Source organism: Neolamprologus brichardi, chromosome 17, assembly GCF_056152115.1.
Source record: "Neolamprologus brichardi isolate AB-2024 chromosome 17, ASM5615211v1, whole genome shotgun sequence".
Taxonomy (NCBI): domain Eukaryota; kingdom Metazoa; phylum Chordata; class Actinopteri; order Cichliformes; family Cichlidae; genus Neolamprologus; species Neolamprologus brichardi.
Window position 1 is genome coordinate 861,727 of NC_142120.1, and position 24,204 is coordinate 885,930.

The 24,204-nt window shown below is 40.3% G+C and overlaps 1 protein-coding gene across 2 annotated transcripts in view; it reads left to right on the forward strand.

Moving 5' to 3' along the window:
• The first annotated feature begins 7,763 nt into the window (after positions 1-7,763).
• The window catches only part of arhgef39 (Rho guanine nucleotide exchange factor 39), a 58,538-nt gene continuing 42,097 nt past the window's right edge, over positions 7,764-24,204 (forward strand). For both annotated transcript variants that reach the window (XM_087830902.1, XM_087830903.1), the window contains exons 1-4: positions 7,764-7,832; positions 8,979-9,133; positions 14,614-14,708; positions 23,391-23,511. In XM_087830902.1, coding sequence (XP_087687028.1) covers positions 8,984-9,133; positions 14,614-14,708; positions 23,391-23,511 — 366 coding nt within the window. In that variant the 5' untranslated portion in view covers positions 7,764-7,832; positions 8,979-8,983. The remainder of the gene's footprint in view (positions 7,833-8,978; positions 9,134-14,613; positions 14,709-23,390; positions 23,512-24,204) is intronic.

Sequence of the window (24,204 nt, forward strand, 5' to 3'; positions counted from 1 at the left end):
AGACCTAAAAAATCCTCAACCCAAATTAAGGCCATCACTGGTGCCGACTGCACCCCCATAACCATCAAACAGCATCTGAGACTGAAGGGCTTCAAAAACAAATTCTCTGATGAGAAAAAAATATAACCTTTTTTTTTCTCCTGTTAAAAAATGTAACCTTGATGGTCCTGATGGTTTCCAACGTTACTGGCATGACAAGCAGATCCCACCTGAGATGTTGTCTAGGCCCCACAGTGGAGGGGGCGCCATAATGGTCTGGGGTGCTTTTTCCTTTAGTGGAACAACGGAGCTTCAGGAGGTGCAGGGGCGTCAGACGGCTGCTGGTTATGTCCAGATGTTGCAGAGAGCGTCCCTCATGACTGAGGGCCGTCGTCTGTGTGTTAGCGACTGGGTTTTTCAACAGGACAACTCTACAGGGTGGGCCATTTATATGGATACACCGTAATAACATGGGAATGGTTGGTGATATTAAAGTCCTGTTTGTGGAACGTTAGTTGGAAAGTGGATTGGTCGTCGTGGGCCAGTTGAATGGCCCCCAAGGTCTCCCGATCTGACCCCCTTAGACTTTTATCTTTGGGGTCATCTGAAGGCAATTGTCTATGGTGTGAAGAGACGAGATGTGCAGCACCTGAAACTACGGATACTGGATGCCTGTGCTGGCATAATACACTCTTTGACTGCTCTTGACTTTGCAAACTACACTAATTATTTTATTAACATTATTTCATTATTTTTTTGTATTTCATTTTGATCAATTAATTTTAATTTCAGCAGGTGGTATCACACTCAAACAGATCACGACTGAACAGTGGTAGATCCATGATTTAAACATCGCTATGCCACAAATGTTTGTTTTCATTGTAATTAGCTGCAGTTTACTTGGTGAGACTGTAGAACTTAAAGAAATATACATATTTTTTAAATTTTTAGTAATTGATTATATTTGCTGTTAAGATATACTCTTTTATCAAGCAGCCTGAGCTTGTTAACATTAAAACAATTTCACATGTTTTGACATTTTGTTAAAATTAAAAGTACAGCATGTTTTGAGTAGGCGCTTGGAAAGAAAAGCGTCTGGACTTCTTTAAGTTGCTTGAAGACGTTTCACCTCTCATCTGAGAAGCTTTAATTACAATTTAATTTAAGTACATTAATATATTTTCCGTAAGTTTTCTACGTACATTTCAGCGTTCCTGGAGTCCTGGTTGACTAGCTGATACCAGGGCATCATGCAGTAGGCGAGGACTCTGTGGTGCTGCGGTAAAAAGCTGCCAACAGTTTCTTATCAGATAGCTGCTCAGCATCCCGAGGAAGTGGAGTTATACAGTCCAGATCAAAATGGCAACAAATCCTATTTGCATGGTTGGATCTTAACAAGGTTGCAGTAGAGCTTCAATATGCTACAAAAAGAAATGAGACACAAAGCATTTTTTAGTGTGCAATATACTGAAAACAACGCTTAAACTGAAATATATGGAGCGGGTGTGACGCGCTCTTCAGTTTGCTGAGGAAGTAGAGTCGCTGTTGGGTTTTACTGACCAGTGATGGGAGAGATCTTCTGTGCACGCCTGGTGCTGCGTACCCTCCCCACAGCAGCACCATTGATGGTTTGTGGAGCATGCAGGGTGTGAGCTCTCCTGGTCGGGACAGAGAGCAGCTGCTGTCTGTCTCTGCGCTGCCATAATAAATAATAATAATAAAATTTTATTTATATAGCACCTTTCAAGATAAAATCACAAAGTGCTTTACAGAGGCAGAAAACAGACATTAAAATCTAAAACAAAACAAAATCAACCAAAAGCGAGTTTAAACAGGTTTTAAAAGACGTGACTGAGTCCACAGATCTCAAACTCAAAGGGAGCGAGTTCCAGAGTCTGGGAGCCGCTGATACAAACACTCTGTCACCTTCTGTTTTTAACCTTGTATGCAGGACAACCAACAACCCCTGGTTACAAGACCTCAGGGACCTGCTGGGGTGATAGGAAAGAAGAAGATCACTTAAGTAAGTTGGAGCTACACCGTGCAGGGCCCTATAAGTCATGATTATGATCTTAAATTGGACCCTGAACTTGACAGGGAGCCAATGCAGTTGAATCAGCAGGGGCGTGGCATGGGAGTATTTGTGAGCATTCTGAACACCCTGCAGTCGTTCCAGGGAGGCATTACTTAAGCAAGTAAACAAGGAATTACAATAATCTAAGCGAGATGAAACAAAAGCATGAATAATCATTTCCAATTCGGAACGTGACACAACGGGACTCAGCTTAGCGATATTTCTTAAATGGTAAAAACAAGAGCGAACCAAAGATTTAACGTGTGTGTCCAGCGTCAGAGCTGGATCAAATGTAACACCAAGGTTCCTAATGGATGATTTAATATAGGAAGCAATTCCTTCTCTCACTGAGCGGTCGTGGTAAAGGGGAAACATGTAAACAAGAGGAGGAGACGAACACACAGCGAGAGAGAGAGGGACACGAAGGGAGACAAAGACATCACTGAGACACACAAAGGGCCGGGGAGACTTAAACACAGGGGACATGACAGACTCGCACACTGAAGGCACGACGTGCCGAGAAAGACACAGACGTGGGAGGAAGCTAAACAGACGAGATGGGAAAACATAGAGAACTCAAACAGAACAAATCCAAGCTTAAACCATATAAAGTAGAACATCGTGATACAAAAGGGACATGAAACCCAACATGCTGGGTCAAAAGACCCAGAACCATGACACAGTTATAGCCAGTTACTTTTGAACAACACTGTGAGGGTTTTTGTTGTTTTTTTGCTTACTCAAAATAAAATGTGCATAAAGTTCCTGTTTCATGTATTCTTGTTTGTCCACATTTGAACAAACTGGAAAAGATCTGTAGACAAAGCTACGTTAGACGTCTACTCTAAAAACTGAGTGTTTAAAGAGTTCATCACAGCTCATGAGACTTTACTTTAAAGAGTTATCAGACAATTGCATAAAAGCCCCAAATACAGTACATTTTAATAGCTACAATTATGCACTTGTGAGCCGCCCAGAAGTGTCAACACTTGATGCTATGATTACCGTTTGATAAAAACATTGTTAATTACAACCCAGAAGTTAAGTGAAGAGCTGGCACTGAAGCATTAGGACATAAATTAAGCCTTTGCCCCTCTTCAACTAAGCTAGATAATGGGATTGCACGTCAGCAAACACTAAAGAGATTTTTTTCACATCAAGCACCAGCATGCTGTGGAAAAACTGCTACTGGACAGTAATATCCCTCCAGTTCTCCCTGAAGACATCTCTGTCCAACATTATTCAGTTTATTTACTTTATGTTGTTGTTGTTTGTTTGTGTTTTCTTTTTGTGCCGGCTCATTTGATATCACTTGGTGTTGCAACCCTGTTTCATATAACATCTTCCAGCTAAGGTAGCCTCGCCTCCTGTGCGTTGAATAATTCATGACTTGCAATTCAATACTATTGGATTGGGGAGAAGGGGGACTCAAAAGTTGAATTACAAAACATCATCTTTCATCTCATAAAGTTTTTTAAAAATTTTTACAGAGTGCAGAGGTCAATTATGAGTCTTACAGGCTGCAGCAGCTATGAATAACACAAAAACACTCCGAAACCTTGGGAGAGTTCCTCCACTTGGTAGATTATTGATGCTTTCACTTTTTCCCGTCCTCAGGTAAAAACCAGCAGAGCCTTTGTCTGTGGTCTCCTGCACGGTTTGTGCCTTCATCGCCTCGAGGCAAAAGAAGCCTAATTTGCTCAGGTCTGTTTTGGAGCCAATTATTATAATACCAAATGTGCTGAAAACACAATATAATTTAAAACAATAAAGAGCCTACCAAAATCATGCATTTTAATAATCTCTCCATTAAAGATGCATTTCATCTGTTCAGCAATTTGAAGCATTTTAGCTCACTATCCTATTTTAAGACCACAGTACCTGCAGAACATGAGCATCCTGCACAAAGTTGCTGAAAACCATAAAAACCATGGACTGAATGAAAATGACATGAACAATAAAAGTGGAACAGTTTATGTAGATTTAAGTGTTACATAAAACAAAAAAGTTCAAATGAATCATTTAAATTTTTGTCCAGTGATTTATTCTTATATTGGTCTTTCTATAGAGAATAGAATAGAATAGAATAGAATAGAATAGAATAGAATAGAATAGAATAGCTCTTTATTGTCATTGTTACAAAAACAATGAAAGGCAGTTTGGCATCTCTCCATGTGTGTGAATGACACAATAACAAAGGCAGTTACACAATAACACAGTTAAATTTACATACACGCAACTATAATAAATCGTTTTCTGACAGCATCCTCTGGTTATAGTTTTACAGTCAGAGACCACATGAGCTTCATCTGGATCCAGTGTAAGTTTGTGGACCTTGTTGATCAAGTCAGGAGTTTACTTGCATTTTTCCGAGTCACCTTTCGGTGCCGATGTGTTGAAGTGAGGACCTGAATGCAGACAAACCAGATGAGGAAGTGGGACCTCAACAAAAAGCGAGATGATTTATTGGCTGATATGAAAATAAGACACAAAGGCAGACGGACACTGAAGCAACACTAACATGAACTAAACTGGAGAAACTAGAAACGTTAAACACCAGGGATAAGAAACAAAAACATCAGAAACATGGAAAAACCTGAATATGACGGGATGAGGAAACACAGCGAGTGGGAACGCCAGAGCTAACATCACAATATAAACACACACAGACGGCAGCTACACGAGGGGGACCTATCAAATACACAGTGAACTAAACAGAGAACACAGGAAACCTACAAAACTGGACGCTATGGAATAAACTAAGATTAACAAAGAGAACCTGGAACATTGATCATAATACAACATCCCAAAGACACAAGGAACAAAACGAGAGATCCGGGATCCTGATTCAGGCTACAACAGCCCAGTTCAGACACAGCTTGGCTGATAATCATCATGTTCTTCTCTGACAGCTGCAAAACTCTTACTGTAATATTAAACACACACTATACTTAATATCATTTCATATTTTACTGCATCATGTGAAGTACTGTATAAAAACGGCGTACAGCCTGCAATGGCTCGAGATTTCATATCCTTTACTTACATATAACTGTCACTTTATCTCTGTTTTAAACATTGTAAGAACCTGTAGCACTTGTTGTCTTGTTTATAAAGAATAGTGGAAAATGTGATATTTTAACATCACATGAAGTGTCCTGTGACACCTGAAGATAACGTGACAGCTGAAGAACTTTTCTTTACTACAAACGTATGTAGTAATATCCAGCTGTGTGTGATTCAATAAAAGCTGTGAACAAAGTGTAATGAAACTTTAAAAGTAAATTCAAAACATAAAGGATGCAGTAGTTGTGATGCAGGGAAGAAGTCTGTTGATATTTTTCAATGAGACAGATGTTTGTGTAGGTTGAGTGATGGTGTCCAACACATGAAGGGAAACATGGGAGGTAGTTCCAGTGGTACAAACTGCTGAGCCTCCATTAAGAATAATGTTTCCAGTTAGTTTATACTGTGGGCCACAGAAAGCCCACTTTGATCTTAAATGGGGTGAAACAAAGGTTTTGTTCATTCGTGGATTTTGTTCTGTTTAAACTGTGAACCCACAATAATAAAAACAGAAACTTCTGTGATAGATTAAAAAAAACTATAACTTTTATCTATTACTTAACTACTTTGGTGTATGGATGGAGGACAAAGCTAACGGAGTCTTTCACTAAAGAACAAGCTATCAAACACACACAAGCACACTTAACACCTGCACTGGCTGATTGTGTGCTTTGGGCCTGATGTTTGACACCCCTAATCTGCAGAGTTTATCTAAACCAGGGGACACGTTTCATATGTCAGCTGTTAGTTGGGAGCCAGCCCGCAGGCAGGGGTGGGACTTTATTTTAACGTGTACACCAAGCGGCCAATCACATGCAAAGACAGGCTGGGATCATACCATTATGTGAAAGAAGGAAGGGGTCAGACGTCCGAGATCAGCAGGTGTATTGGTACAGGCCAGGTACACAAAGAAACGTGGAGACAGATTTAAATGCAAAGCTCAAATGAGCAGCGTCTGGCTGGACTTCAATGATACCGGACACTGAAAAGCTGAATATTGAATTTATAAAATTAGGAGCCGGATAAAGTCATACCTGTTTTTAGCTTTTAGCTATTTTCCACCGTGGAGGACAAAAAGCTGTCCAGGACCTTAAACATCATGTGTGTTCTCACTAAATGCATAAAAATGAGTTTGTTATGAAAACACTGAACAAAAAAATCGCTAAAAAAAGATTCATTTCACATTTCAGTAAACATCACATAAACTATATGCAAAAGTGTGATTGAATGGCAGAGATTCACAGTGTTGGGAAGGTTACTTTTAAAATGTATTCCACTACAGATTACAGATTACATGCCCCAAAATGTATTTTGTAACATATTCCGTTACTCAATGAGAGTAACGTATTCTGAATACTTTGGATTACTTAATATATTATCGTGCTTTTTATAACTACATGAATGTACTATTGCTGTGTGATTCATTACTGAAGGTTACTCTCCACACCAACACCAGCTCGATGTTTAAATCTTGATATAAATGAGTAACAGTAGGTGGACATTAGCTAAGGCTGCACTTTTTGCAGCGATCTCGTATAGAAAGCCTGTAACACTCTGCTATTGCCTTCATATTAAATCATTTAAAAAAATATTTCTTCACGTCTTTATGAGATTGAGACACGGGCATTAGAGCCTCTTAATGCGTGTTTTGTTTGGGTTTCCACCGGCGTGGAATTACCAAAAATAGAGAGGGGACAGCCCAACATATGAAACAGGAAAAGACTGCAGTGTAATCCCTTTATTTTAGCAAAGTAACTGTATTCTGAATACCACCTTTTTAAACGGTAACTGTAACAGAATACAGTTACTCATATTTTTTATTTTAAATATGTAACTATGTACGTGTATTCTATTACTCCCCAACACTGGAGATGCAGAAATGTGTGCATGTAGCACAGAGTCATGGCTCAGTGTGTAAATGAGTCTCACAGGCCTGATTGTGTTGCTCACCACAAACAAGCATAAGCAGACATTTTGGACTTATATTAACTATATTTTTTTTATAAGTTTTACAGCTTTTCCTCCTCTTTTATGACCATTCACACTACATAAAGTAATTGGGAATAAACAATGAAATGACAGAAAACTTTCTGTTTCTCTTTCTGACATAAAAAAATCTGTTTGTTTGTTTTTTACAACTACAGTTGAGAAAAAACTGGACAGTCTGGGCAATGATCAGAGCCTTCTGTGTAACTTCACACATTTATTTCTCACAATTTAAGTCCAAAGAGTTGTGCAGTCAGATTTATTTCTTTGTCACAGCAGCTTTTTCTTCATCATGTAGAAAATCAGTTAAATATGTAACTTACTCTACACCAACAGAAAGGGTTCCGGCCCACTAAAGGTCACAGTGGGCTGTACGTGTGAAAGCAGTTTGACACTGCTGATGTAAACTGATCTTAGCTGCAATGTTCAGGATTAGCACCATCTTATTTAAACCAAGTGTTAAGCTTGACATATGTTAATATATGTATTTAGTCCAGAGTTGACGACCTGTTCTGTTTATTTAAACATCTTTTTTTATACTGTAAACAGTTGGTTTAACTTTGGAATCGTTAAAACTACTTCCGCTGAGAACGGGGTGCTTCCTGTAGTTCGCTTGTGGAGCAGCCAATCAGCGTGTGGAACAAAGGTCATTGCTCAAACAGACCGGAAAGAGGAAGCAGAATCTCCAAAAGAGCGCCTTGATTGAAAACAGAGACGTTACAGAAAGGTAAGCCTAGCGTCGCTTTACCGTTAAACAAACCATAAAAACAAACTAATCTCTGTAAAGTAATTAACTTCTCATTCAAAGACGTTTTGTTGCGACAATAAATTCGCTGAAAAAAAGTTTTGACAAGTTTTTTTCGTCCTCATAACCGGTAGAAACGGTCTCGACAGCTGATGTACATCTCGATCACGAAATGTTCTAGAAACATCTGAAAGACTGAGTGACAGGAAACAGATGTTGGAGCATTTAGTCTGAAACTGAATGAAACATTTCGACAAATGTCAGTAACATCATGTAATAACTGGACAACACGAGAAGTATTTACTTGCTTACGTTGAAATGTTACTTCTTTGAGGTGACTGTTGTGATTTGGTGCTAAAATTGAATTGAATTCGGGTGTTTCCAGTCCCATTTGCTACCTGTCTCAGGTAGAAAGTCAAGCATGCATCTAGTTCTGCAGTCTGCTCATTATTTTCAAGAGCTTAAGCTCTTTAATGATACTGCAGCAGATGCTACTGTTGCAAACAGTCAGTTTGTGAAATTTCCTCCCTCTGAGATAGTTCATGACCAACCGCAGCAGCTCAGCTTTGAAATGGTATAGCATGTAAGGTTTCAGGGCAGGTTACTGACTGCTGAGGCACATGGTGCATAAAAGTCATAAATCCTCTATTGATTCAATAACTGCAGCCTCCCAAACATCCTCTGGGATTATTCTCAACACAGTGGGAGCTTCATGGAATGGGCATCAATGGCCAAGCACCACCTGTAGGAGTAACTTTATCCATGTAGTGTGTTTTGCTTTCATTTATGGTTCAAGGTTGGAACTTGATATTTATCAGACAAAACAACAAAGAATTGTAATAATGTGTCATTCTAGTTTTGCACTTAATTTTAAAGATTTATTTTCCTCCAAAGCTGAACTCTGCAGATGCGTGTTATGCTTGTAAGTTACCGTTTTCTGAGAGGGCAGAAGCACATGCTCCACCATATCAAACAAATTATTTAAAAAACAAACAAAACTCAATTCATCTGTCCACAAATATTCAGTCATTTAGGAAAGCGTTACATCTTTTACCTCTAGTGGTCTGCTTTCCTTTACTGTGGTAGATAATTCACTTTGGTTGTGTTTCTGTTCTGTCCTCGTCACAGTGAGGATGAGTTTCTTGCCTCGCCCTGTGGATCCTCTTGGGTGCAGCAGTGTCCAGGAGCAGAGGGACTTATGGCAAAGAAAATTCTGTCGAATAGCCAAAGAAATGGTGCAAACAGAACAACGCTACTGCCAAAAGCTGGAACTGGTCACCACCGTATGTACTACAGCATATTTGACCTATTCATGGTCTTAAAATCATACGACATCATATTTCATAATGTAATATGATTTATGTGTCTGAATACTTAAGTGATAGTACTAATGTCAGGCTTTTGTTGCTAAGGTTACCCACATACTGTTTGACTTTTGTCTCTATTGGATAGTTACAGTGCAGTCAGGAAATGTGAATGACATGCAGTAAAGGTTTTATAGGCCGAGGATTGTCTCGAGGGCTCGTCTGAGGTAATCTATGTGAATTTTGCTTAAACCTTTTTCCATTAGCTATCCTGGCTACATTTAGGGTCCGAGCACTAAAAGTGGGGTAGCCCTGTTGTGTCTCTTTACTGTATGATGAATGAAGCTTTATCTGCTCCATTTATTATTTTGGCAAATTAATTGCCTAAACATGGTCAAAAACTCATGAACTTCTGCATACACATCAGGTCTGGTGAAAATGTACAGATCTTATCGGTTTCATGTATGTAAATATAATAATAACCACTGCAGCCAAGAAGAGAGCCTGACGAGCCCAGTTGTAAGTAAGCTATTAAGACTCGACTGTACACTGTGTTCGTGTTTTCCTCCAAAAACAATAAGTTCCTTTGGAGCAGCCTTTCAACACCTCTCTCTGTCTCTGCTAGCAAAGTTGACCCAGACAACAAAGTAAAGCTAGTTTTCAGCTACGAGCCCGACATGAACCCGACGTATTAGCCAGAGGTCCCTTTACTACGGTTCGGAGCCGCGGACCTTCAGTAACAGTAATAAATCACAGCAATAGTACATTCATGTAGTTGTAAACAGCATGATAATATATTAAGTAATCCAAAGTATTCAGAATACGTTACTCTCATTGAGTAACGTAACAGAATACATTTAATCTATAATCTGTAGTGGAATACATTTTAAAAGTAACCTTCAACACTGCTAGTGAAGTAATTCCGAATAGGTAACTAGTATCTTCTTCAAGGGTTTTTAGCAGCTGTAGCTTGAGGTGGGGATAATGTAAGACAAAGACCCTACACTATTACATATAGGACACCCTGATAATAATGAATCACAGTCGTCCAGCCTGGAAGTAATAAATGCATGAACTAGTTTTTCAGCGTCACTCTGAGACAGGATATTTCTAACTTTAGAGATGTTGCACAAATGGAAGAACGCAGTCTTACATATTTGTTTAATATGTGCGTTGAAGGACATGTCCTGGTCAAAAATGACTCCAAGGTTCCTCACAGTGTTACTGGAGGCCAAGGTAATGCCATCCAGAGTAAGAATCTGGTTAGATACCATATTTCTAAGCTTTTCAGCGCCGAGTACAATGACCTCAGTTTGATCTGAATTAAGAAGCAGAAAGTTAGTGGCCATCCAAGTCTTTATGTCTTTAAGACATTCCTGCAGTTTAACTCATTGGTGTGTGTTATCTGGCTTCATGGACAGATAGAGCTGGGTGTCATCTGCATAGCAGTGAAAATGTATGCTATGTCTTCTAATGATGCTGCCTAAGGGAAGCATGTATAATGTAAACAGAATTGGTCCTAGCACTGAACCCTGTGGAACTCCATAATTAACCTCAGTGTGTGAAGAGGACTCTCCATTTACATGCACAAATTGGAGTCTCTTAGATAGATATGATACAAACCACTGCAGCACAGTACCTGTAATACCTACAGCATGTTCTAATCGCTCTAATAGGATATTATGGTCGACAGTATCGAACGCTGCACTGAGGTCTAGCAGGACAAGCACAGAGATGAGTCCACTGTCAGAGGCCATAAGAAGATCATTTGTAACCTTCACTAAAGCTGTTTCTGTGCTGTGATGAACTCTGAAACCTGACTGAAACTCTTCAAATAAACCATTCCTCTGCAGATGATCTGTTAGCTGTTTGACAACTACTCTTTCAAGGATGTTTGATATAAAGGAAGGTTGGAGATTGGCCTATAATTAGCTAAGACTGCTGGGTCTAGAGATGCTTTTTGAGTAAAGGTTTAACTACAGCCAGCTTGAAGGCCTGTGGTACATAGCCGATTATTAGAGATAGGTTGATCATATTTAAGATTGAAGCATCTAACTTTGAAACTGAACCATCTCCCATTGATTTTGTTATTACTAGAGCAGGGCGATATGACCAAAAATATTTATCACGATATACTGACGATATAATTGACACGAGACAAAATATTTTACAACTCCACAACTTTATTAGTGCAAAAAACATCAATGTATTTTCACTTAAACAAGCAGCTGTTTTTTATGTGCATTAAAATAAATATAAAAACGTAACAGTGCAAATGCAAATTCGTTGCTGACAGTTTAACCAAAAGGCATTTCCAGTGGAAACTGGCCGACATATCCTCAGCATAACCATGTATAATATCCACAACACTTAAAAACAGGTTATACACACACAATACGGTAATATTATGTTGAAGCACAGTACGTATCACTCCGCGAGGCTCCGCCTACGATAGCCGTAATGCTCCGACAATCCATCAAGCGGTGCGGCTTCGTAGCTTAGCAAAGTCGTACTGAAACATTTGACAGATTTTCGAGCGCCGTGTACATAAAATCGTTTCCAGGTCAGTAAACACAACCAGAGTTCATACATAAGGCACACGGGATTATAAGGGGCTCTGTCGACTTTCAGAAAAATCAAAGGATGATTTTAAGTGTGCGTATTTTCCAAACAACACGGTAATAACGACGGCCCGCTAGCATGCGCTACCAAAAATAGTGCTTTGTTGTGTATCTGACGGACGAAAGCTAAACCAGTTCCACACCAGTGAAGCTGCAGCATTTTTACAAACCAGTTCTGGTTCATCGTTTCATTCAACAATCCACTTTCGCCCTTCTTAACTCCTCTGTAACTCCTCTGTTAAAAAAAACTGAATCTTGATCCTAGCTCTGCTAGTAATTACCGACCTATTTCAAAATTGCCATTTGTAAGTAAAGTACTTGAAAAAATTGTTGAAAATCAGTTCAGGTCTCTATTATGTAAAATACACATTCTTGACCCTTTTCAGTCTGGCTTTCAAAAGCAGCACTCTACAGAGACCGCTCTCTTAAGAGTCTATAATGATCTGTTAATGGCATCTGACGCAGGGAACTGTTCTGTGATCATTTTGCTTGATCTCAGCGCTGCCTTTGACACCATCGACCACAAAATCCTACTTAACAGGCTCAAGGTTTTGGCTGGTATATCTGGCTCTGCCCTAGACTGGTTTTCTTCATATTTATCAGACAGGACCTTTTCTGTTAGGACTGATAGGTTCTCCTCTAACACTGCTGCCCTGACCTGTGGTGTCCCACAGGGTTCAGTTTTAGGTCCATTACTATTTTCTTTTTATATGCTTCCTTTAGCTGGTATCATTCAATCTTTTAGCGACCTGTCTTATCATTTTTATGCTGATGACATTCAGCTCCATGTGTCCTTTAAGCCTCATCAGCTGGATAGGCTGTCCACCCTAGTCCAGTGCTTAACCCAGGTTTCTGATTGGCTTTCAAGCAACTACCTCGTTCTAAATACTAACAAGACCGAGACCATGATCATAGCTCCTCCTGAGCTACATTCTAAAATCAGTCAGGTTCTTGCCTCTTTCTGTCCATCTGTCAAGTCAAATATTCGAAATCTCGGTGTAATATTTGACTCTTCTCTGGGCCTTGACTCTCATGTAAAATCTTTGTCTCGTTCCTGTTTCTATCATTTAAGAAACATATCTAAACTGCGACACATGGTTTCCTCAGCTGAATTGGAAAAACTCATTCATGCTTTTGTGTCATCACGCTTAGACTACTGTAATTCCCTGTTTACTAGCTTGGATAAATCATCTCTTTCTCGCCTCCAAGCCATACAAAACGCAGCAGCCAGATTACTGACTCGCTCTACCAAGCGTGTTCACATTACTCCCATCTTATATTCTTTACATTGGCTCCCAATAGAGTTTAGAATTCACTTTAAAATTCTTGTTTTAACATACAGAGCACTAAATGGCTCCAGATTACTTATCCAAGCTTCTTATAAAATACACTGCTGCTCGTCATCTCCGCTCACAGACTCAGAGTCTCTTAGTTGTTCCCCGTACACGACTGAAGACAAAAGGGGGCGGAGCCTTTCAGTCTGTTGCACCAAGGCTGTGGAACAGTTTACCACCACAATTACGTTTGCTTGACTCTGTGGATTCTTTTAAAAAACAGTTAAAAACTCTTCTGTTCAAACAAGCCTTTTGTTGATCTACATATTTTATATTTTTACATTATTTACATTTGATCTTTTACATTGTATATAATGTTTATTGATTTTACTGTTTATTTTAATATTTGTGTACAGCGCTTTGTGATTGTCTGTCTGTGAAAAGCGCTTAATAAATAAAGTTTACTTACTTACTTACTTACTTATTCTCCGTCGCCGCCATGTGCGTATGTAAACAAAGGCACTGCGCATGCGTGTTTTTGTATTCTATCGCCATATTTCATTTTCTTATTGTTGTCCAACATTATACCGGTATCACTGTGAACGCCTGCAGGTGAAGGGGAGAGGGACATTTAGTGAGGGAGAGAGGTGGGGCAGAGGCAAATGTGGACAAGAGAGGGGCGAACTAGCAGCTTCACACGTCGAATTGTAATGTAACATAAACTGTATCATTATGTATTTTGACCCCATCTGAATTTATACTTATTTAGACAATTCTTTAGTTAGGGCAGTTGAAGTAATGTATAATAAAATGTTTATGGATTTAGTATAAAAATATTTCCTATAATTGTCATTGTTGGAGTGGAGCTGAATCAGTGTCTTGGGGAACGTGGGCCTGCCCGTGTGTTAGTGGTGCAGTGGGTGGTGAAGATCATCCAGGATGCATACGGGTTTGATCAGTCACCTCTTCTCCATCGTGCCTTTGAAAGTTGCTTTCTTAGTAACTTGTCATAATTCAAGGAAACAAGAACACTTTGATAGCTTGAGATCCCATCTCTAAAGATCGGCTCGTCTGTGGAGGTTGTTCCAGACCCGAGGTGGAACTCATCATATTTGCCTCAAAGAGAGAACAGACTTTTTCTGCTCACTGCTGCTGCCCAGTTTCTGCACAATTATTCACCCCCCATCCGTTCACTCCAATTAGGAGTCATTTTAGGCCTAATGCACATTCAATTTGCTAATCCCATTTTCACTTCAAATGACTTGAGACCAGCACAGCTGTCGCTTTATTATCAGTGCTGTGGTACGACAGTGTCCCTCTGCATTCGTGCTTCAAATTGGCTCTTCCAAAATAATCATAGCAGTCAGAAAGTGGCTGTAGGGCAGCAACACCCCAGCCTTATAGTACCTGCTGCTGTTAAATGTCCTGTTTTTCTGCGTAGCTTTACTTTTAGGATTGTCAGCAATAAAAGCACCTGCTTATCAAAAACAATCCAATCGGAGACAACAGAGTAACACAAATGCTGGAAGATAATGTCCCTTTGTCTCTCTCTGTTTCTTTGCAGTTCTTTGTGGACATTTTGAAGGCCAAAGGAACCCTGAGGTCGGACATTAGAGAAGACATTTTCTGTTCAATTAAAGCTATTCTATCAGTAAACCAGTAAGTATTCTCTGAATAATTTAAAGAATATCCATGCTCTGGGGATCGTGGTGAGAGCCTGTGCACAGATAGGCATGCTTAGTTTGTCTGTTCTGCAAAAATGCAGCGTAGATAAACTCTTAGTTTACCAAAGCACAGTCCTTATCTTCACATTAGCAAAGGTTAGTGTTATTGTACTGCAGTGCAGAGTAGTTCTCTACCTCAGTAGATGTATATCACAAATGAACAGCATTATTATTATCGCAGAATATTAATGCACTTTCTCGCTAATGACCAATTCTGAGACAAACCGATCTCACCGCATGTCTAGACATCAATTGATTCGTTTGTGTTGATGCTGTAAAATTCAGATCCTGAGTCCGCATGAATGACTTAAAATAAACGGGTTGAGGTTTGAAGTTGGAACATGTGTGCATGTCGAGGCCCCGGACTTAGCTCTGCAATCCATAAATCAATATGTTGGAGAAACGAGCTCAAAATGGGTTTTGGAAGCTGACAGGAAAACTGATATTTTCATTTCAAAGCATTTTAAACTGCGACTGGTCCAAATATGGGTCATTCCGACTGTTCCGAGCCATTTTCAGATTGTAATATCATTTTTAAAAATTCCAATTTTCCATGACTTTGTCACTACATTTAAAAGAAAAGTTGCTATAAAATATATTGGTGAAGCTCATGATATTATGCTGTAACAATGGGAATATTCACACATGGCACAACTTGTTATAGGACAGGGTCACCTCTGTTACTGCTTTAAATGTTTCAAGAGCTAAACAGTCTCTGCTTTTGATCTGTAAATGTATTTTTAAGAGGGTGTTAATATTTTCTAATAAAAAGATCAAGATGGTAAACTGGACAGTAAGGCTGCCACAAACGATTATTTTGATAGTCGACTAGTCGCCGATTATTTTTGCGATTAGTTGACTAATCTGATCATCATCCATTGGACGTAAAACGTACAGCTTATTGCACCAGCTGCATCTGCTCTTATATAACTATCATTAGCTTACAGCTTTAAGTGTTTAAGGTATGTGCTAACTAACAATAAAGACAAGATGATAGTTTATTAAATTTTAATGAAATTTGCAGATTGTTTCGGTGAAGTTTAATAAACTCCTTGCTATCTAAAACATAACAGGACACCGGAGTAAATTCTCGAGCATCTCACACTTCTGATAATCAGCTGTCTGCTTGATGTTTATTCAGCTGTGTAAAAACTATAACTTTAAACTCAGCCAAACAGATTTACTCAGGAACTAATAAGATACTAAAAAAGCCAAACAATAACATTTTAAGTTATCTAAGTGACTTATATATCATGTTTAACCTGAGTAGCGAAAGACGGCGGTGGGTTTGACAACGATTTGCCGGGAGTCCGGTGCTCTCACGGCTCTAGTGAGCCTAGCCCCCGGCTAGCTATCGAGCTAGTGGCTAACAGAAAACGTCGGAGCGCTTTTGAAAATATGTGGTGTCTTGATAAACTGAGCAGATATTTGAGGTTTACACAGCTACATTCTCGCCTGAAAAGATGTTAAACGTTTATTTTGTGACCCAGAAAGAATAATAAGAGTAATATTAAAACTAACTAGCTGCCGCCATTGTTGGAAACTGAGCTGGGCTGCGCTATGAATTCTGGGACAGCTTTTTCTTCTTCTTCGGGGTTTAACGGCAGCTGGCATCCTTGTACATGCAGTGCTGCCATCTTCTGTTTCAGTCCGTTATTACACTCTTAAATCCTACTACTTATTCCTGCGTCTTTTGGGATCTTACAAAGCTTCAAACGACGCGTCGACTATTAAATCAGTCGTCGACGATTTTGATGGTCGACGTAATCGTGACTAGTCGACTAATCGTGGCAGCCCTAGTGGACAGAAGAGTGAAAGGAAAACGGCCTACATGGGCCACACACTTATGGGAAGAACAATATTTGATTTGCATTGTAGAAAAGCCACGGGTGTGTCCAGCTGTTATATCTGCCAAAGGTGGCCACTCTGATGAGTCAGACATTTGGAATATATTTTGGTCCATAAACTAACTCCATGATTTACTTTTTTAACTCCAGTTGCTTATTTCTACCATGCTTTCATTTCAGAGTGCAGTGAGACATTAAACTGCATAAATTACAGTAGAAAAACGGGGTGCTCTATAGTGTAGATGTATATTAAACAAATAAATAATAAGGCATGGCCTAGCAGTGTGAGTGCGAATGGTTGTCTGTGTCTATGTGTTAGCCCCGCGACAGACTGGCGACCTGTGCAGGGTGTACCTGCCTCTCGCCCTAAGACAGCTGGGATAGGCTCCACCCCCTGCGACCCTGACAAGGATAAGCAGAAGAGAATGGATGGATGAACTCAAACTGAAGTCGTATCTGTAATTCATGTTGGCTTATAAGTCTAACGTAGGAAGTGTCCGTGTATTTTCTTATTCATGTGAGAAAGATTGCTCCTAGCCCATAGTTCATTATCAGACTGGGAAACTGTGGAGTAGGGCCTTCGGAGACCGTTGATTGGGAATTCTATTCCCGAGCTAAATAATGAGTTGTACGAGTTCCCCAAGGCCTCCATCCCCTGCAGACTGACGGGCTTTCTCATTGAGATTGCCGCAATGAAGATTGAGGTATGCATTACACAGTCTGATGTATTGGATAAATGGTTTTGCAGTTCACATACTGTTTATCTTCATTATGAAGTCCTTATTTAATCAGTGATGTGAATATAATGACAAGCTCTCGAGATAAAACGGGCCATCCAGCGCCGCAGCGATTCACCACTAGGAAATGATTCAATATGTATGTGAAACTTCAAGTAATGTAATCATCTCTCAGTTCAGCAACAGGAAATAGGAATGCAAATGTTACTGTTTTCCTCTAATGTGTAATATGCATTTAGATCCAAATATATTTGGGCACTGCCACAAATGTAGTTACTATTACTGCTTACCAAAATAAGAGTGTTGGCTTATTAATGTGCAGACTTATTTATAGTATATAAGTTCCACGATGGCGCCAGTGTTCACGGCAAGCCGTCTCCTCCACTGTTGTTTGCCATCCTTCTCTCTATGTGCTGCCCTGATGTCTCCACGTTACTTGCTTATGATCGCCAAACTCTTGAATTTCCGGCCTTTGGACTACCAGACACAAGACTTTAAATGGAGACCTGAGAATCCTCCTCTGCTTTCGAAGGACTTTCCTGATTACCTCCGCCACTTACCATCTACCTTCTCTCAAAGGAAACGTTCACGGAGACGGGGTAAACGTGTTCGTATCAAGGCCTTTTTAAAGTCCTATGTTGCGACAAATGATCGCTATTCTATAAACATCTTGTCATCTTTTCCTGCCGTCCGGGACCATGCTAACTTCAGACTGTTCTGTCATCGCTGGATTCGCCCTGTTGGACCTTATGGTTACCTGGACCTCCCAGCTGATCTTCCACCCGCTCGGTGCTGGGTGCGGTTCTCCAGAGGAGGTGCGAATCTCAACCTTCGCCTGCTGCGGCGTTCTCCTACCAGTAACAGTGTGACCACTCTCCGTATGGCCTTGCTAAATACAAGGTCATTGACGAATAAGACTTTTATTTTAAACGATCTTATTCTATCGTCGGGACTGACGGAAACTTGGCTTCACCCCGGCAAACTTTTTCCCTTCTCGGAGCTGCTCCCACCTCACTACGCTTTTATTAGCTCACCCTGGACCACTGGAAGAGGTGGAGGGCTAGCTTCAGTTTTTACAGACCAACTTCGATGTCGGCAGCTGCCACCTGTTCTGTACCCCAGTTTCGAGGTGCAGTTATTGGAACTGCGTCCCCTCCATCCTCTGTGCTGTGGTGTATCACCCCCGAAACTTATCAAGGGTTTTCTTCCAGAATTTGCTGATCTACTGGGGAGCCTAGTGCCACGTTATGAGCGTATACTAATTGTCGGTGACTTCAACATTCATGTTTGCTGTGAGGACAGTTCGCTAGCTAAGGATTTCCTCGCTCTTATTAGCACCCTCAATCTCACCCAGTGGGTAAGTGAACCAACTCACACTAAAGGTCATATACTTGATTTGGTCTTATGGTCTGGATATTTCCATCACGGACATAAAGGACTCTGGTTTCTGATCACTTCCCGGTTTTGTTCGATACTGTAGCGAGCGATGTGGATTTGATCAGTGATGGTCCTGTGCGGCAAACACGCACGATTAACTCCCAGTCAATCGCCCACTTCACTGATGCTTTCCTTGACTCTCCCCTCTCTGATGCTAACTGTAACGGGGTTTTATCAGCGGATGAGCTTGCTAACCTCTTTTATACTACATGCGCTGACATTCTTAACTCTGCGGCACCTCTGAGGATTAAACAACCCTGGCTAAATGATACTACTCGCGTCCTTAGGCGTGAATGTCGTCGTGCTGAAAGAAAATGGAGGAAAGACAAACTCCACGTCTCTCTGGACATCCTCCATAATTGTCTATCTAAGTATCAAAAGTCTGTTAAAGCTGCCAAATCTGCCTTTTTGTCTAGCATTATTATGACTAATAGCCACAACTTTTAACTCTGTGATAAACCCTTGCACTACCACTTGTAGGGATGCTTCCCCTGCTCTTTGTGATCAAAGTATTTCTCTGATAAAATCTCAGCTCTAAGGGCTTCTCATCCATCTCATTCATCATCAGTTTTAGACCCAGTTCCAGCCTCTGAATGCTTGACTGTCTTTCAACAGTTTGAGCCAGATATTCTTCCTTCTCGTTTCTTTAAGGAAGCTTTACATGTTATTGGTCCTTGTGTCTTATCTCTGCTGAATGCATCATTGTCATCAGGTTGTGCACCGTCTGTCTTTAAGCATGCTGTTGTGCAACCTATTATGAAAAAGAAGAATCTTGACCCTAATGCTCTCACTAACTACAGGCCGATCTCCAAACTCCCTTTTATTTCCAAAATATTGGAAAAGGTAGTTAAAACAACTTCAGGCCTTTTTAGATGCAAATGGTATTAATGAAAAGTTTCAGTCTGGTTTTAAACCTCGCCACAGCACAGAGACAGCCTTACTTAGAGGTGTTAATGATCTTCTTTTAACTGTTGACTGTGGTTTTAGTTTTACTTGACTTGTCTGCTGCTTTGACACGGTTAACCACAACATTCTTCTATCAAGACTGGAACATGTTGTTGGTCTCAAAGGTTTTATCTTGGTTTAAATCCTACCTCTCAGAGAGAGGTTGCTATGGGGCAACACTCCTCGGCTTCTGCCCCTATTTACTGCCTCAAGGGTCCGTGCTCGTCCTGCTCTTTTCTCTTCGTACATGTTGCCGTTGGGATTCATTTTTAGAAAATACAACATCTCCTTTCACTGTTATGCCGATGATATCCAGATTTATACACCTTTGAAATCCGATGTGTCTGTTTCTTTGCAACCTCTGTTCAACTGTTTGCATGAAGTTAAATTTTGGTTATCACATAATTTTCTTACATTGAACGAGAATAAGACCGAAATCATAGTCTTTGGTAGTCACACTCTGCCCTTGGCCCTCTCGCTAGCCATCTCTCGCTCACTGTAAGAAACCTCTGAGTGTTCCTGGATGGCTCTTTTAAACTTGAGAAACAGGTGTCCACTGTGGTAAAAAACAGCTTTTACCAGTTGCGTCAGATATCCAAAGCAAAGCCGTTCCTTCCTTTAAAGGACCTTGAAAAGCTTATCCACGCATTTATCACATCCAGACTCAGGCCTCCAACACTCCTCTCTTTGCCGGCTTCAGTTAATTCAAAATGCAGCTGCGCGTCTTTTAACAGGAACGAGAATCCATGAACACATAACTCCAATTTTAGCCAAACTACATTGGCTCCCTGTTAAATATCGCATAGATTTTAAAACTCTTTTGTTCACTTTTAAAATTCTGAATAATTTAGCGCCCAGCTATCTTTCTGAACTCCTCCACTTATACAATCCCAACAGAGCACTTAGATCGTCCAACCACAGGCTCCTAGTACAACCTAGGTCTCGAATGAAGTCAAGAGGTGACCGGGCCGTTGCAACCGTGGCACCCAGACTCTGGAATAACCTCCCTGTTCATGTTCGTTTAAATCAGTCGTTTAAATCACGTCTTAAAACTTATTTTTTTACTTTGGCGATCGTGGCTCAAGAGTTGGGAGTTCGCCTTGTAATCGGAAGGTTGCCGGTTCGAGCCCCGGCTCCAACAGTGTCGGTCGTTGTGTCCTTGGGCAAGACGCTTCACCTACCGCCTACTGGTGGTGGTCAGAGGGCCCGGTGTCCAGTGTCCGGCAGCCTCGCCTCTGTCAGTGCGCCCCAGGGTGGCTGTGGCTACAACGTAGCTGTCATCACCAGTGTGTGAATGTGTGTGTGAATGTGTGGATGACTGTGTATAGTGTAAAGCGCTTTTAGTCCTTAGGACCAAGTAAAGCGCTATACAAATACTGGCCATTTACCATTCTAGCTTGTTGTGTTGTTACCTATTGTTTGTTGTCCTGTTTTATTGTTTGTTTTAATTGTCTCATGCTTTTACTGACTGTGAAGCACTATGGTCAACACTGTTGTTTTAATATGTGCTCTATAAATAAATTTTGATTTGTACTCCTTCAGATTAGAGGAATCGCTCAGGACTGACGTCTCTATAATATGTAATCCCTGTAAGGCCTTTTTAAATGGTCCAAATGTAATTAGACAGTTACAAACAAACTGCTGTGCAATAATTATTTTGTATGTCTTTGTAGATTAAGCAAGTAAAATGTTGACATTTGCATTGATTTTATGTCTCTTTCCATTAAATTGAAATGACCATAGAAAGTGAGCAGACTTACAAATTCAACAGTGGATCAAATAATGATTTCCCTGTATAGAGCTGTTACTGCTGGTGATGCCAGTCTGCAGTTTTTAAAAATAAACAAGTCAGTAAACGTGTCGGGCCAATAGATGATTCATTTTATTTAATGGCAAAATACTGAAAACAGCTGAAATAAATGTCAAAGCATAATGAAAGGAAGAAAGCTGCTCCTGGGTAATGCCCACATTTGTTTGGTGATGTCCCATCTTCACGTTGTCATTTCCTCCCAGGCATCCATAATAAAATATTTAAAATTATCAGTGGAGAGGAGGCAAATATCTATAAAGGTGGTGATACCTTAAAAGTTTATTTGGATAAAAGATTTCATTCAACTTAAATGAAGGTGATGGGGCAAGTTAGTGTGCAGCACTGGTCCAGAATGCTGTGTGGACCGAGCACAAAGCAGAGGTGAGGTTGTCATTAAAGTAGCTGGAGTGCAAAATGCTGGTTTAATGCTTTAGTATTAGCGAACTGTTTATTCCATTTATAGTTTCTCATGCTTCATCCTGTGTTTTGAGAGTTGCGGTTCATCTGTTGAGCCTTCTCCAAGTAATGGTGACGTGGCCTGAATCGTTTGGGTTTGTATCATCCACGATGCCGCAACTGCTCGGAATTAATGCGGACGACACACATCGAATGCTAATGTCATCTCCACCTTGGTGCTGATGGTCGGACAATTTAATTGCTGTGGAAAAAAATGTAAAAAATGCAATCCATAATTCCATATTTATCATAATAGTCTCTGTCAGGAAGGGAAAGAAATGGAAATACATTTTTCCTGCCCTTTGCTCTCGTTAGACCCTCTCGGCTTCTCCTGCACCTCCCGATTATGAACAGAGCCTACCTTTGCCGGCAACTTCATTAAAATCTATTTAAATCAACTTCAACAGTAAAGTGCTCCTTCTCACAGCTTGTATGAGCAGAAGTCTCTGGGAACATCATTAGAGAATGTGTGTGCGTGAATATGTGGTACTTCCTCTAAGTTCAAATAACAAGCTCCTTCACAAGTGTCAACACCCCCAACCAATTGCTTAAGTTCGGCAGGCGTGTTCTTACTACAAAGTAGCCCTGGGTGCTCTGAAGGTACATCTGTCGTCTGGGTCCCAGTAAATACGTCACCCATGGGGGAAGAAACACTACAGAACCTTGACTGCTAAATCTCTCATTAACAGGGAAGCAATCCTCTGAACTCTGCGCAGCCTCCTCGCTTTCTCTAAATGTGTATGCCTTTGTTGAAAATGATGCTTCAGATGCGATCTAACCTCACATGAGCTCCTTCTCAGGGAGCGTGGCACTGATGCAAAGAAGCAGTGCCGTCTCAGACAATAATGCACGATAACTCAGCTCGAGGCTAAATGTTTGCTAGGAGAGTGAACTCTAACACGAACGTCTCAAAGGTCTGCGATGCACAAAAAATGTGCCACGTATATTAAAATAGTTCTTGATGCCATGTCCTGTGGATTTGTTAAGGATGTTGTGACTCAGGAGTAACATGCCACACACACGGCTTACTTGCACTGCCCGTAAAATAAGCGACAATGATCCAGTGAAAGTGACTACCGTAGCATGTTCTAAGTATATATATGGGGTCTTTGATTTAACAGACTGGTTTACAAAATATTAAATACACATTTTGCTTTGTACTAATGCAGGATTTAATGTTTGCTAAAAGTGATACCATTTGTTATTATACATAAATGTTATGGATCATGTTAGCTGATTAATTGATTTAATTAATTTCAAAGCAAAAAGGGACAAAGAGAACTTTTAATAATCTGGCTTTTCAAACATTGGCAACAAAAGCATGCAACACATGGAAAAACAACGTGCAATAGATCATGTTTAAACTTGTGTGTTTCTCCTCTCAGGACTCTACTTATCCATTTGGAGAATGGCTACCTTGGCAAAGGCCTTGACCAGTTCTCCACCCATATGCACCATTACTACACATATGTGGATAACATTTACAAAGCCCAGAAAGTGCTTCAGGTATGAACATTATATTTGAACTTGATCTTTTTTGTCACTGATGTCAGTTTTTCTGTTTTAATCTATTTACTGATTTCTTGTTACATTTAATAGCAAAGCACAGCGATTTTATCAGATCAAATTTATTATGTAATTTTACTGTGAACTTCAAGAATGCAGGTTTTGCAGAATCTAACATGTTGATAGATGTAAAGAAACATGCTGCTGCGTCTTCATTCGGCCGCTCTCTTTAGCAGTAGCCAAAGTGGATAATCTGTCTCCATCTTAACCGAACCTTTGGGATGATCTGATATCGTCGTGTTGGTGTTGTTCCCAGATCATCATGAAAATGTTGTTCCAGGTTCAACATTGCAAGTGACCAATCACATTATTGTGACGTTATTCTTTTGCGCACCAACCCATTCGTGCATTTATGAAATTCCAATGTTGCAAGGACAATATCAATTCTGCTTAGCGTTTATTAAAGGGTTACGGTCAGGGTCTGTTGATCGGCGGACAAAGGCGGTTTCTTGCAGCTTAAGTACAGTTTTTTGTTTTACGCCGGTTTTTCCCGAAGTCGCAAAAGTATGACATCACAACATTCTGATTGGTCACTTGCAATGTTGATCCTGGAACAACCTTTAGTATGATGATCTGGGAACAACACCAACACGAGGATATCAGATCGTGCGAACATTTGCATCGTACCAAACC